The sequence below is a fragment of the Wolffia australiana genome, chromosome 5, assembly GCF_029677425.1.
Source record: "Wolffia australiana isolate 7733 chromosome 5, ASM2967742v1".
Taxonomy (NCBI): Eukaryota; Viridiplantae; Streptophyta; class Magnoliopsida; order Alismatales; family Araceae; genus Wolffia; species Wolffia australiana.
The window spans coordinates 8,513,125-8,528,601 of NC_135839.1; the positions used below are offsets into that span (position 1 = coordinate 8,513,125).

The window sequence follows — 15,477 nt, forward strand, 5'->3', positions numbered from 1 at the left end:
ACGGTGATCGTATTTTCGTTGGATTTTGATTCTCGGATTTCTTCGGGGCATTTCATCAAACACCTAGTGTGTTTGATCAATATTCTTTGATTTAACTAAGTTGTATCCACTCAACCTTATAAAAACATTAAAAATATATCCCGTCTTCTTCTGGGCACTCGGTCGAACACCTCACTGGCGTTCGACAGAATCAACCCTCTTATCTTTTCTTAATCACCACTCGAAATCTATCGGGCATTCTGTCGAACACCTCACGGGCTTCCGACAGAAACACCCTCTTCTCTTTATAAAATCTTTATAAAACATATTTAAAAACTTACTATTAAGTAAATGCCATATAAATAGCTCCTCTTCTACCCCTCTTCAGGGGCATTTGGTCGAACACCTCTCGGGTGTTTGACTAAATCATTCTATATTTCATTAAATAGAATATAGAAAAATCTATAAAAACTATATAAATCATATAAAAACCTCTAAAAACCACCTATATTAATTTTGCGATAAAAATCTTACTTATATAAGTAGTACTCTATAATTCTAACCTATTCTATAGTTCTATAAATACTTCTTACTACTATTATTATCCTTTTACTCCTCCCAATAGCTCCCACACCTAAATTCTTCGCATATTATAGTCAGATACTCACTTATTCTCTCCCTATCTATCTTATTAATATATAAATACTGCTCTAGTTCCTCTGTTCTCTCTTAGTATATATACATATATACTCATCTGTATAACTCCTCTTCTTTCTTCTATTCTCTCATTACTAATCACTCTTATTAAGTACTTTATATTTCTTCACTAGCGACCTAGTATCTTAATTCCTTCTTAATCGTAGTAGTTATAAAAGATATAACCATATATCTAATATTCCCCTTTCTATACCTATCTTATTAAAGTATTATCCCCTCTAATTATTAATTAGTTATCTCTTCTTATTACCATTATCTTTAGTATTATTACTAAATCTTATTAACTGATAGCTCAACTATTGAATCTACACCTAAAGACCAGTCGCTGTGGAGACGGCCTTACTCTCATTTATACATCATCTTTGAGTAAGTTTCTATTTTTACAAATTTATTTGATTTAAGGCAAATTAATTACAACGACAATCAAAATAATTACACAATTTGGTTCCGTCAATGCCCCCTTGTCACCAATACAAAATTATCGTAAAATACCAAAACAGCGAGATAAGCAATCCTAATTTTCATGCACTTTATGGCCTGCTTTTGTTATTTAAAAATCATGAAACAGACTATAACAAATAACATGCATTTTTTTATTCATATGTTAGCCCAGCTGATCTATGGACTTGCTCATTCATTGCCACACTTGTTGTTTCAGTCATTCATTTGACTTGGTCGACAAGGTTCAGTAGACCAATCCATCACACATACTTGACTTGGTCAACATAATCTCTGACCTCTGGCACTTGACTTTGAGCTTTTCAGAGTTAAATCACTAACTTATGAGTTGAATCATGACATTCCTGATGAGGAAATTAAAAGACCAATAAATATTTATCAGGTAAATGCTTAATCAATCAAGTCAATATAACTCAGAAAAATGTAAGTCAACTGACCAAAGCTTCCCTTTGCATATTCATGAGACAGACCTCACCATTATTTACTAATATTGATGACAACCTGTAAACAGGAGAACAAAAAACCAAGACTCTTCATACAATCAATTTCACTATGCCATAAATGACTTCTTCAACAAGGGTTTTACTCAACACTTTTTGTAGGCTTGAAGGGACTTCCTTTAATTTTGAAAAATAACCGAATAACCACAGTCGATTGTGGAAACTCTGTTTCTCAATATTAAGTCAACTAATTATGACAGTTTTTATTTGTTGCTGGAAAAAAAACATGCACTTGAGCGCATGGGCAAGCTAAAGGTTTTTCATTTTTTTCCCGGTATATGCTGTAGAACTCAAACACCTTCCAATATAGTTTCAATAACTTACCATGCACTATTTGACTGGACATTCTGGGTCTTCATCAACCTGAGAATCTTTTCATTTATTGAACATGTAATGTATATGAGTGGAAACCAAAAAGGAGTCCAACTCTCTCAAGTCTGTACAAAGACCGTTGAAACTGCCTCAGGAAGCCGGGATCGCTGACTCACCAGCAAAACTTCTTCTTCTGCAAAAAAGAAAAGTGTTGAAAAGGAAAAATAAATAACTACACTTAATAGCAGAAAACCAGAAGGTCTTCTTCATTCCTCATCCTCACCTGAAATTTGGCATACTCTTGGCGATCTATATATGCCAGAAGGTCCTCCTGCCTCATGAGAGCCTCGTGAAGAGCCTGAAATGAAATTAAAATTAAACATAAAAACCAAATTTGTACAATTTCATTACAATAAATGCATCCCCAGTTCATCCAGCCACTTTTGTAACACATTCACCATGTACCTTATCTACCAAAGACAGAGAGAGACAGTTGGCGAACTTGCCAAACCAGAAATTTCCCTCACTATAATCCAACAAGGGCATGTTGGTAATAAGCCATTAGATGTTTATAAAGGGTTTACGGCAAAAAGTGTAAAAAAGATGGGATCCCTGAATGTAGTGGCTGGTGAATCACTGATCAAAGAGCAGATTTTTTAGAGATTCTTCATCGATCTAGTGGCTGGTGAATCACTGATCAAAGAGCAGATTTTTGAGAGATTCTTCATCGATCTAGTGGCTGGTGAATCATTGATTAAAGAGCGAGCAGCCGCCAGGTTTAATGATTTTGTAGGATCCCTGGATGTGGGGAAAGGAAGACAATTGTCCTGAAATCCTCCGTAAGGCTTGCAGGTGCTGACTCAGCTGCGAGCATTAGCCAAGAGTTGCCATATTTCACATTCCCCTATATTCTATATTTCTTGATAGATCTCGAATCAGAGATTATATCAGTCACCTTCCCAGAAGTCACCATTCTGAGACTAAGGCTTGTGGATGAACTACAATCCATCATCCATTCCATCTGTTATCATCATCAGTCATTCATCTTGACCTCAGAACGAAAATGGAACGAAACCTTTTTTTTCATCCATTACATTAAGTTTTAGTCCACTCTATCATTAGACTCCAGTGATTTCCTCTATGTTTACAACCGTCCTACGTTTCTTCGGTAATCCACCCCGTCTGGTCTTCCAGATGGAAACGGAACCAAACTGCAGATTATGTCATGGAACTGACAGTTATGCTGTTCCATCCCGGGCAGTCCCGTCTATCCTATTCTGTTGTCCATCATATTTCCCCTAGCCTTAGATGAGGCTATACTATGCAAAACATGCTTCAGTTTGGAGTTCTTTCCCCTCTCAGTAAATAGATAGAGACATACCTTCTTGGTGGCGATGAGCTCAGCTTCGAGAGCATCCACTCGGCGGACGGCAGCATTGAGTAGCTCCTCCTTCTCCAATGGCATAGCCAGTGGCCTTGCTTGGAGGGAGTCAACCCTCTCTTCGAGCTCCTTTAGGCGTGTTAGAACCGACGGGAATAGATCTACTTCATACAAAGCTGGGGATGGAGGAGGTTGGTTCTGTTCCTCGAGAAATGATACGCTGACGTTTCTTGGAAGTGTCTTGATCGCAGAGCCCGCAATTGATCTGAGCCAGGCGTAGATCGTGACAATGATGGCGATGAAGATGGCGATCACTTGCCCTCGGATCCCCAAAGGGGCCTTGTTTTTGTCCGCTGCAATATAGATCCCTGGACATGATCAGAATTTCTTTTAACGGTAAAGAAGTAGGATTTTTATTGACATTTAAGTCTGCCTCTCCAATAATTATTGTTTTTTTTCTTTCTATGGCTAAGCAGGATTCACTATATGTAGGCTCATGTTCATTGCGTATAATAGAATCATTATTCTTTTTTTTTGAAATAATAGAATCATTATTCTCTCTTAATATAACATCAAAAATAATTATGGAAAACAGTTAAAGCAAAGACGAAAACCTGTGGTTGAAGGAGGATAGTTTCCTGATTCTTCTTTCTTCCAAGCAGAATCCACGGCCTTGTCAACCACAGGGACGTCATACTCTGAAACGTTGCCCCCGACTTGCACTTTTGAGTTTGTTTTTGCCTGTGTATATTAAATAAAACATTACAAACGTAACAGAACACTGACATAAAACAAAAAGATTATTCGGTTACCTCTTCACAAACTGGGGTCAGCTGAGAAAGAGGGACGTAGATTTTGCACGCTTTTGGGGAGGTAATGTCTTCAGCTTCCGAACCTGACTCTGCAGTGGAAGTGTCTCCACCTTTACTCTGAAGATGAAAGAAGAAAAAAGATAGATATCCCAAATTGGTCAGAAAAGTCAAATAAACAAAAATAAAATATCCCTGAAAATAATGACTATACTTACAGCAGTGTAACGAGGCTTTGCATAAGCAATGATTTTCCCCTCAGAACTGGACACCGTCACTATTTGACGCGCATATTGGGCTTCACCATTGAGAACCATCTGCGCATTTATTAGAGGTTACAATAGAAGCAGAAAAAATTAAGAAACATGACAAAAAGTTTAGGATTAACTGAATTTCATTTTTTTCAAAAAAGAAACTAATTTTCATAAATAATTCCAGAAGAAATTTTACCTTCAGTATATTTGGATCGCGCCACGGGCCCTTATCTGACATGAGGCAACCCCCTTTATCTGCGCATGTACATGTGCCACCCAGGAATTCTGGCAATTCCCTAGAGAAATATTCTCATTGAAATTTATTAGTTAACCACAAATCAACAAAAAACGGGCATTTGAATGTTGGGTTATTAAAGTTAATAATAGTTACCATGGATTGATTATCTCGAGTAATTTACTCTGGTACTTTGTTCCAAGGACCTACAAAGACAGAAAAAAGACAGATTAAGGCCAACCACAACAATTTTGCAAGAAGTGAAAAACGTGTGAAAGCAGATAAGGCCCTTACATGGATCTTTGACGTTGTTTTTGGATCAAGGAAAGACTTTACAGTGTTCCACAAAAGCCGAAAGCCAGGTCCAGCGTTAATGATAAACATCCTACACAAAGTCTGTAGCGAAATTTAACTGTTGAGTCCCATCTCGCAAATTTTATCATACAACAGTCGGACAACATTACCTCAGGGTAGTTGTCTCCATCAACTTTCTGCAGACGTTGTAAGAGTTCTCTAGCATTTTTACTTAAGTTTTTCAGTCCCTGGACAAAGGACACAAGAAGATAAGATATGGATCGTCAGCCTGTCAACATCAACGTCCAAAAACACGGTTCACAATGACAAGGAGGATGATGATGGAAATCCTTAGGACTATGTTACAGTTCGTCAAGCATCATCATATCCTCAACATCAACACCCACCATCCACATGATGTGCCTTACCCAAGGGAAGAGGGGAAAAAGAGGGAAAATTTGGAGTAAAAGACAACATACCACTCCATGAACATCAAGAATAGTTGTGCTCGAATCAATGTGCTTCTTTGCTGCAATGGAGCAAGCTGGAAACTTTATCAAGAAACTCCTCTCAAACTCCCGAACATGATATTTAACGTAGCGATCAATCGTTGTCACTTGCATGAGCTTTGTCGGCTCTACTTTCCCCAATATTTCGATGTAGATGGGCCGTCCCTCTTTATCCACTCCGTGGTAGCCATGAGGATAATACTTTAAAACTTCACTTAATTCACTGTAATCAAAATCCTGAAACAACAGAATACAGAGTGGAATTTCGTAATATGTTCAGTACATACAGAAGCTAATGGAAAAGTTGAAAACGAGAGAGAAAGATAGAAAGAACCAAATGATAACAGGGGTGGATCGACATCTGAGGCCCCTAAGGAAGCATCTTCCATAAAATTTCACAAGTTCTTGGCTATCCTTTATAAAGGAGGGACACATGTATTTAAAGGAACAGCTCTGAGGGAAAATATCAGTAATACCCCTGATGGTGGTAGGGTTTGTAATAGATGATTAAATGTTTTACCTGCTACAATTACTAAGTTGTCCCTAGAGGATGATAAGACAAAAAAACCTGGATGAGATGGGGACCTTTGCAGGTACTAAGATTTTTTATAATGTCACGAATAAGTAACAGTGGCATAACTAGAATAACGTAGCAATGCGTAGCCTGACGGGCTCACCTCAATTATTGTGTCAGCACCAAAGTCTTTCCTCCACTGAAGCATTTCAGTCCACATATGCTTTGCTTTCTCAATATCAAACTTCCTTGCTTTCAAAAATCTGACGATGAAACAATCGAACACTATCATTAAAAGACCAGTTAGGTCGAAACTCAAAGATAGTAGGGAATATCACCTCAACATCATATGATAGTCGTCGTGCCTATGTGGCAGCAGTTCATCTAAAATCAATGCCTGTCGAAACGCATCAACGGTTTGAAGTTCCTCAATGTCCCTGATGTCTTCAATTGAAATTGAGCTTACACGACCATCGCCCTTCTTTCTACCCTTTTTCTTCAAGGAATGTCTAAATTTAGTAGACGCATTTAAGGCCTTCTTCTTCAAAGAACCCATCCTCGTTCTCCTTTCATCTTCAGAAATTTCAACATCCGACTTCCTTTCTCTTCTTTCTTCATGACAGGAGAATCCTTCAAAACCTGATTGTTTCAAAAATAGGTCAGATTCCATATATGCAGAATATAGGCATACCCTGTCCAAGATCTAATTGCTTTCATGACATGCAAACATTAAACACATGACGCCGTAAGATCTTAGAACAGTTTTTTCGCCAAATAATCCAGAACAGTTCATAACTAAAAAATGATGAGCCAAAATCACTAAGCAGGTCCATTGATATTATTGACGAAAGAGAAATCACCGATTCAACCACGAAAGGGTAGAAATTATCTCCATCTAGCCACTAAACCTAATGTCGAACAAACATATAAAAAATATCCGGGAAAATTGCTAGAGGAGGTTATCTATTAGAATCCTAAAAAACCGTGAAGGCTGAGATAAAAAAACAGCACCCATTTCAGTAGTACATTCATCGTGAGATTGCATTTTCCAGTGCCAGATTGTGACAGAAGACCCAAGACGTCAAGTATCACTCCTTGGCATCAGATAAATCAATAAATCCCTAAATGGTTATGTGAACTTCCTCAACTGCATTCTATTGTTAAAAAAGTCTGCCAAAAAAAATTGGAAACTACTCTGCTTCCTATCTCTCCACCAACGAGAAGTTGCATTGTTTAAATTGATAACTCTTCAGAGATCAATGGTGTAGTAGTAATCGGTGGAGAATGAACATATAAGCTTTTCTACTATTCCAGAAATACAAAGGGTTCAGAGATATGTGCGAATCAATGAAATAATTACCAGCTTCAGAGAATAAAACGCATGATAGTAATTAGGAACAAATTACCAACAGATCGATGATGTCGGACCAAGCGAAAAGGGCAAAATAATGGAACTTACAGGGTCTGGCGAATCGATCAAGCGGTCCCGACATCTCCACCCAGAGCGCCCGAAAAAAAACCCTTGAAATCGATTCAGAAGAAGGCCCCGAAAACCTGCAGATACGCAAAAATCCAACCCCAATCCGATCAGAAACCAAAAAAACGGGCAAAATTGCAGCTGAACGCGCCCCGATCTACCCAAAAAACCAATTTTCACCTTAATTGGGTCTTCGAAATAGCAGGAACCGTAATTAAGAACGGCAAGTTCGACGAAGACAAGATTTTGGGGGCTCCGCGAGCGGATCTCTCGCCCGCTTCCCGGCCTCGAGATGAACGAACCTACCACGCGGACTGAGAAGATTATCGACCGATCTTCCTCGTTGGCCCCTACGCATCGCCCATGAAAACGCTCCCTCCGTGGACTTTTAGAGAGAGAGAAGAGAGAGAAACAAGAGTGAGAAACAAGAGAGAGAGATATAGACCGAGAGCCGAGGTTAGTGCTAAGTACTAGTATTCAAAGTGGGTATTTGTAGATAAACCCTTTTGTAAATATATTAGCAAAAGAAAATAGAACTATTTCTATTTGTATTTAAACACATTGCGCTACCCCCGAGAGGCTATCTTGTAGAACAGTTCAACTTATAGAGAGAGAAATGAGGTTCTTGAACGGAGCCCATTGGTTAAAAATATTGGCAAAAAGACATCCAAAAGTTTATATTTGTATTTTTAACTGATGTACACCTGTCGCTACCTTGTACGTTGCCAATTTGCAGATACCCCTTTTTATAAAACATATTGGCAACAAGTACAGTATTATTTCTAAAGAAGAGAGGGAGATGAGTTTAGTCCTAAGTACTTAGAATCTACCAAACAAACATATTACTAAAAATACATTCATGTTTATATTTAATTACTGCACTCGTGTCGTTACCTTGTAAATAGATATTTCGCAGATAACCCTTCTTTTAAAATATATTGCTATAAAGTACAGCACTATTTCAAGAGAGGATAGAGATGAGCGGATTTTTCCACATTAAAGAGTTTTATGCTTGCATTTAAATCCCCTAACTATCCTGTTACTGTACATTGATGGTGCTACCCCGAAAGTAGCCATTTTGCAGATAACCCTTCTTTTTAAACATTTTGGCAAAAAAGTACACTACCATTTCTAGAAAGAGGAGAGGGAAATAGAGAGAGATAAGGAATGCGCAAATTGCCAAATAACCAACCATCTGAAGTGGTTATTTGCAAAGAACCCTATTAGTTTCATATAGTATCAAAAAATACATAAGAAAGTTGTATATTTTGTATTTAAAACACCTAATTATCTTATTACTGTACATTAATGATTCCATTTTGCAGATTACCCTTCTTTGCAAACATATTGCCATAAAGTACAGCAATATAGTAGACAAAAGAGACAAAGAGACAACGGTAGGTTTGGTTATTTCCAGATGAACCCTTTTGTAAAACATATTAGCAAATATAACTGGAAAGATTTATATTTGTGTTTAAACCACCCAAGTATCAGACTACCGATTCAGTCCGCAAACAGCCATTTTGCAGATTGCCCTTCTTTTCAGACATTGCCGAAAAGTACACTACTCTTTAAACCAACATTTTACGTGATAACTATTAATGTCAAATACATTTTAACACCTATCTTGCTAAACATGTTGCACAAAAGAACCGAACTTTTATATATTCACGCCCATTTTTCCTAGTAATTGTAAGATCATCCCCGAAAAAATGAAATTACACACCGGTCCACCCACCGTTTCCGCCAAACACCAGCAAATATTCACAGAGAAGTTTCCAAAAATATATTCTCTCGCCCTTCGCCAATTACCTTCTGCCACGCGGCAAAAAAGTCAATTCGTTCACATTTTCAAGTAAGGTGGGCGAAATAATGGGCTTGTTAATGGGCCTCAAGGTGGTCAGAGTCGTAAGCGTCGCCGGCCCATAAACTTCGTCTGGGCCTCTTTTCTAAGTCTTCTTCATCTTCCTGTATTCGGCCCAATAAGAGGAAATTAAAGTTAAATAATAGAAAATGCAACTTTGAAATTTTAAATAAAAAATGAAAATTCAGACCTCGGGGGGCTCCGAGTTCGGCGGCCTGGCTTGAAACTGCACGCTAGGAACATGCTGTATGTGAGAGAGATGCTCCAATAGCACCGATCTGGAGAGAGAGATAGACATCGCAAATGATGTCAATATAGAGATAGAGAGATAGATGGGGGCAGGAATAGAGATGGAGTTGTAATTTATATAGAGATAGGTGTAGAGAGAGAGAGAGGAATATTAGAAATGGGTTAGTAATAGAACTGCACGGAGAAGAGAGGCAAAGAGAGAGAGAAGTAGACGCATTTTATCATTTTTTATAAACAAATTTGGGAAAGATGAAAATGAAGAATTATCTTTGGAAGTCTAATTATTAGATTAAAGTGCAAGGAGATGAGACACAGTGTGAAATAACCTGCCACACATAAGTGTGTCCCAACAGATTCGACCAGGAGAGAGATAGATATATAGAGAGAGGGAGAGAGAGATGGGGGATCAGGAGATAAAGATAGAAAGAAAGAAAGAAATATAGTGAGAGAGAAAAAGAGAGATATAGAGAGGAGCCGGAAAGAAATATGGTGAGAGAGATAGAGAGAAAAAGAGAAAAAGACAGAAAGAAGTATGGTGAGAGAAAGAGAGATAGAGAGATAAAGAGAGAAAGACAAACAAATATGGCGAGAGAGAGAAAGAGATAAAAAGAGAGAGAGAGAGAGGGAGAACAAAAGAGAGAGAGAGAGAGAGAAAAAGAGAGAAAGAAATATGGTGAGAGGGCGAGAAAGAAAGAAAGAGAGAGCGAAAAAAGAAAGAGAGAGAAAAACAAAAAGAAATATGGTGAGCCAGAGAGGAAAAAAGAAACAGAGAGAAAAAAAGAAATATGGTGAGCAAGAAAAAGAAAGAAAGAAATATGGTGAGAGAGAGAAAGAAAGAAAGAAAGAGGGAAAGCAACAAAGAAACAGAGAGAAAGACAAAAAGAAATATGGTGAGCGAGAGAAAGAAAGAAAGAAATATGGTGAGAGAGAGAGAGAAAGAAAGAGGAAGAGCGAAAGAGAAAGAGAAAGACAGAAAGAAATATGGTGAGAAAGAGAGAAAGAAAGGGGGAGAGAAATAAAGAAAGAGAGAGATAGAGAGAGAAAGACAGAAAGAAATGTGGTGAGAGAGAGAGAGACAGAAAGAGGGAGAGCAATAAAGAAAGCTAGAGATAGAGAGAGAAAGACAGAAAGAAATATGGTGAGAGAGAGTGAAAGAAAGAGGGAGAGCAATAAAGAAAGCTAGAGATAGAGAGAGAAATACAGAAAGAAATACGATGAGAGAGAGAAAGAAAGAGGGAGAGCAATAAAGATAGAGAGAGAGACAGAAAAAAATATGGTGAGAGAGAGAGAAAGAAAGGGGGAGAGCAAAAAAGAAAGAGAGAGGTAGAGAGAGAGAGAAAGGGGGAGAGCAAAGAAGAAAGAGAGAGAAAGAAAGTGGGAGAGCAAAAAAGAAAGAGAGAGATTGAGAGAGAAAGACAAAGAAATATGGTTAGTTACAGAGAACGACAGAGAAATATAGCGAGAGATAAAGAAAGAAAGAGAGAGGGAGAGAGGAAGACAGAAAGAAATAGAGAGAGAGAGAGAAAGAAAGAAAGAAAGAGAGGACGACAGAGGGGGAGAGAGGACATATGAGGAAGATGTTTCTTGGGTCTGAGAGTATAACCAGAATGATCAGAGTGGTTGAATAGAGGAGGCAGGAGATACGATCCTCTATCCCCAAGGATACCATAAGCATTTTAGCCCATTAGGGGCAATTTAGTCATCCGATGTTCAGGGTTGATTACTTCCCTTGTCCTATAAATATGTGTTATCATAAAAAATTAATGAATACCACGTAAATATTCAAAGCTTTCCACGGATAAGCTTGCATGGTCCATAAGTCGTATCTTATCCAAAAATAAGGAAATTTTCAAGACAACGACTAGGTTGATAGGCATAAAAACATTACATTCACTAATTTTATAATAGGGAAATAAGGAGCTTTGCACATTCCTACTCTGTGACTTTGATACGATCCTCCGCCTGCAAGGGTATCTTAGGAATTTTAGCCCACTAGGGGCATTTTAGTTATCTCATGTTTAGGGTAGACTGCTTCCTTCTCTTATAAATATGTATAGCCCTCCCTTGAGGAGGGCAGTCAAGACATAAGGTAAGATCAGCCTCTTGGCTCACTATCTCAATCCTCCCAGTCTCGGTCACATCCACTTGACCATTCAGTGATCCCCTATCCCCATGATCGTCTCACCACAGCTTCAGTCGGCTCCCCTCCAATCCAATCCCTACCCCTGCAGTTCGGTTCTATTCTCGTCTCTGTTGAGTCCCCTGTCCCGCGATTGTCAACCCTTGACCGCGTCCTTCGTCGATCCCTGCCTCCTCTGTTCAACCCCTCTTATCATTCCTGTTTATTCTCTCCAACCCCGGGAACTTCTATGTTGTCTCGCCCTCTATTTCCCTCGCAATACGAACCTAGATCAAGGTTCGTATCAACAGGGAACGACCAGGGACGAGTCGCCTGAAAATGCAATAATGGGTTGACAATCGCACGGACGGGGATCATCGAAGACTAGAAGAGAACTGAAGGAATAGGAATTGGATTGAAGGGGAGCCAGCTGAAGATCTGGTGAGATGAAGACAGGGAGGCTGGACGGTCAAGGGGACGGGACTGAGACAGGGAGGATCGAGATAATGAGCCGAGAGGCCTATCTTACTTTAATTCTTGATTTTCCTCCAAAAGGGAGGGCTACACGTATTTATCCTAAACACCAAATCATTAATGTACCCCAAATGGACTAAAATTTCAAAGGTACCCTTGAGGATATAGCATTGTATCGGAAATATAGAGAGAAAATGAGAAAGAAAAAGAAATAAAAAGGGAGAGAGAAAGAGAGCCGTATTTGTTTGAGGATTTTGTAAAAGTTTCTCTTTTGCTGAAAATAAACATCAGGATAAACATGCCACATTATCGCCAGATATACAAGTAAAATGAGTACACAAAAAATAAGGAGAGTACAGAATTCTGCTACTAGGAAGAAAAAATTTAGCACCGAAATAGTACCTGATTCTCTCAAGGTCTTTGGGTGCATTCTGGTTCTCCATTGTTTTTGGTTCAATATGGAGAGTATAGTCAGGCCCAAAATACTCATAGTACTCGTTAAAAGGTAACTTGTTATCAGGTTCAACCCCAACGGCAATTGCTGTCTGCAGAAGGATAAATAAAATCAAGAACAAATGAGTTTTTCAGTTTGTAGAAGAAAAAAATGAAAAAGTTAGGGGATGAACGATGGAAAGCCAACCAAAAGGAGATGAAAACCTTCAACTGATGTGCTTACAAAAAGTTCTAGTTGGATTAGACGACCCAACTAGAACTTATGAATCCGAAAGTACCAAAAGTGATGAAAATTTTCAACACATGAGATTATAAAAGAAGCTGATTGGGTTAGGCGACCCAACACTTGGGTCAACTAGGAGATCAGGTCCGCTCGGTGTGTGGTCAGGTCAGCCTGCCCAGAACAATATAACAATATATAATTAAAAAGGAATGCAGTTAAATTGTATAATTAGTTATATTACGAGGCTAATTGCACCAACCCTCGACCGGGGGTCAGTTTGGCTGACCCAACCCAATCCTTGTATCAACTAGTTCGACCCAACCGACACAGGTTGCGCAGAACCCTAATTTCACCAAAAAAAGTAATTGATAAATAAGAAAACGGTTATGAAAATCAGAAAGCTCTGAAAGTAACAAAGAACTATAAAATGGAATTCAAGTTTTATAACAATAAATGGCATCACCTCATAGCACCAACATCGGGCAACATTGCGGATGGTGTAGCCGCCACCTCCCAGCACCATTACAGGAACATTGAAAGATCTAAGAAAACGTAGACAGTCAGAGTGGCCCCGCACCGATAAGTTGAAACAGCCCAGCCTATCTCCAGACAAGGAATCAGCCCCACACTGGAGAATAATTGCTTCTGGCTGGTACACTTCCATGACCTTGCTAATGATGGGTCTGAACATTCCCCTGAAGCTTTCGTCATCGATTCCATCGTTTAAAGGCACATTTAGCGCATAGTACTTTCCTCGGCCAAAGCCAATGTCTTTGATGTGCCCGGTGCCCGGGAAGAAGTCTCCAAACTTGTGGAAAGAGACTGTCATTACTCTGTCAGTGGTGAAGAAAGCCTCCTCCACCCCGTCTCCGTGGTGCACATCAATGTCTACGTAGAGCACCCGCTGAACAAGGTAAAAAATTACATGAGTTGAATTCATGTGCCTTAACTTAGTAAAGTTTGTATATCGATTGCATGGATTCTCGTTATAAAATATGATAAGCGGATGATAGGGAATAGGCTAACAGTTCAAAAAGTACAGGCAGTAGAGGGGCAGAGATAAAAACATTTATGGGAATCCATTCATTTTTTTTCCTGAAAACAATGTACATTCACTATTCAAGTCAACCATGACTCAGTGACTGTATCGATCATCGCTTTCTGCTGTTTTCTGCTGAAGATCCATCATGATTGTATTGATCCTTGCTTCAAAGAATCATCCTTGTAGAAAAAAATGAGGTTAATAATTCTGATTTTAAGTCTTCATCCAAATCAAACATAATTTTTTTAATCTCATAGTTTCCCAACAGAAACAAAGAACAGAACCACACAATTAAAAATAAAAAATAAAACCCAAAAAAAAATCAACAAACGAAGCATCACAAAGACATTGTACCATACCCTGTGATACTTGAGCAGCTCGAGAATCCCAAGAACAATGTCGTTGACATAGCAGAACCCAGAGGCCTCGCCCTTCTTGGCATGATGCAACCCTCCAGCCCAATTAATGGCGATATCGGCGTCCTCCCGGTTAAGCTTGACGGCAGCCCCAATAGACCCGCCAGCGGAAACCCGGCAAAAATCGAACAACCCATCAAAAACCGGGCAATCCTCGCCAACATTGAACCTCTTGAGCTGCTTCAAACTGCCCACAGAGGAAGAACAAGAAGAAGAAGAAGAAGGGGCGAAGGAATCGGGGAGGGAGGCAGCGGCGACGGCCTCGGGGGAGACGGAGGAGAGGAATTGGACGTAGTCGGGGGAGTGGAAGAGGCGAATGTCGTCGGGGGAGGCGGGGAAGGGGCGATTGATCTCCATGAGGCGGTGGAGGCCGTAGTGGATGACGAGATTGTGAGCCATTCGGATGCGATGGGGCTTCATAGGGTGGCCCTGGCCGTAGTAGTAGTCGCCGATCGTCGGCTCGTAGAAGTAGCTCACCCGTCGCTTCCTCGCGTCCGCTCCCACCGACGGCAGCGCCACCCCCTCTCCTCCCTCCGCCATCTCTCTCTAGAGCTCTCTCTAGCTCTCCCTTCCTCTCTCTCTCTAGCTCTCTCTCTACCTCTGTCTCTCTTTCTCTCTCTTTCCTTGGAGGTTTCTCTCTCCTCTGTGTGAGTTTCTTGCTCTGGGGGGGGGAGTGGAGGGTGTTTATATAGTGTTCGGCGGTAGAATAATTTCACATTTATCTGTGGATGACGGATGACGAGTGATTGTTGCAGAGAGGAGAGAGAAAGAGGGGAGAAGAGAGAGACTCGCATTTATCTCTCTCTTTCTCTCCCTACCTCCTTTGCTCTCTCCCTCTACCTCTCTCTTTCTCTCTCTACCTCCCTTCCTCTCTTTCTCTCTCTACATCCCTTCCTCTCTCTCTACCTCCCTTCCTCTCTTTCTCTCTCTACCTCTCTCTTTCTCTCTCTACCTCTGTCTCTCTTTCTCTCTACCTCTCTCTAGCTCTTTCTCTGGTAGGCATCGGGGATCGGATCAGATCGGATCGTTCGAATCTTGATTAACAGATTCGAACGAACAAAAGCCGATTCGAACGATTTGTTAGAATCTTTCGATCGAACAGACCCTTTGTTCGTGTTCATTTGAAAGTTTCGAATGAACAATTTGGTTCGTCCGTGTTCGATTGCCATTTGTTCGTCCTTGTTCGAACAATTTCGA

At 39.8% G+C, this 15,477-nt stretch overlaps 2 protein-coding genes across 4 annotated transcripts; both read right to left on the bottom strand.

Moving 5' to 3' along the window:
• Window positions 1-2,009: 2,009 nt before the first annotated feature.
• LOC144702955 (phosphatidylinositol/phosphatidylcholine transfer protein SFH8-like) lies at window positions 2,010-7,881 on the bottom strand. Of its 3 annotated transcripts, XM_078574988.1 has the most exons (15): window positions 7,621-7,880; window positions 7,423-7,517; window positions 6,302-6,602; window positions 6,127-6,226; window positions 5,420-5,686; window positions 5,111-5,188; window positions 4,941-5,042; window positions 4,803-4,852; window positions 4,608-4,707; window positions 4,376-4,474; window positions 4,161-4,277; window positions 3,963-4,089; window positions 3,349-3,716; window positions 2,251-2,325; window positions 2,010-2,160 (listed from the first exon to the last, which is right to left on the bottom strand). In XM_078574988.1, the coding sequence occupies exons 2-15, from the start codon at window positions 7,454-7,456 to the stop codon at window positions 2,140-2,142; spliced, it is 1,839 nt and encodes a 612-aa protein (XP_078431114.1). In that variant the 5' UTR covers window positions 7,457-7,517; window positions 7,621-7,880; the 3' UTR covers window positions 2,010-2,139. The 3 variants fall into 3 exon arrangements, with proteins under 3 accessions (XP_078431114.1, XP_078431111.1, XP_078431112.1); XM_078574985.1 differs by lacking the exon at window positions 2,010-2,160 and having other exon boundaries at window positions 2,206-2,325; window positions 7,621-7,881; XM_078574986.1 differs by lacking the exon at window positions 2,010-2,160 and having other exon boundaries at window positions 2,206-2,325; window positions 3,349-3,701; window positions 7,621-7,879.
• Window positions 7,882-9,201: 1,320 nt separating this feature from the next.
• HDA6 (histone deacetylase 6) lies at window positions 9,202-14,921 on the bottom strand. The gene is made up of 5 exons (XM_078575551.1): window positions 14,224-14,921; window positions 13,286-13,726; window positions 12,549-12,691; window positions 9,495-9,582; window positions 9,202-9,408 (listed from the first exon to the last, which is right to left on the bottom strand). The coding sequence occupies exons 1-5, from the start codon at window positions 14,818-14,820 to the stop codon at window positions 9,322-9,324; spliced, it is 1,356 nt and encodes a 451-aa protein (XP_078431677.1). The 5' UTR covers window positions 14,821-14,921; the 3' UTR covers window positions 9,202-9,321.
• Window positions 14,922-15,477: the final 556 nt, after the last annotated feature.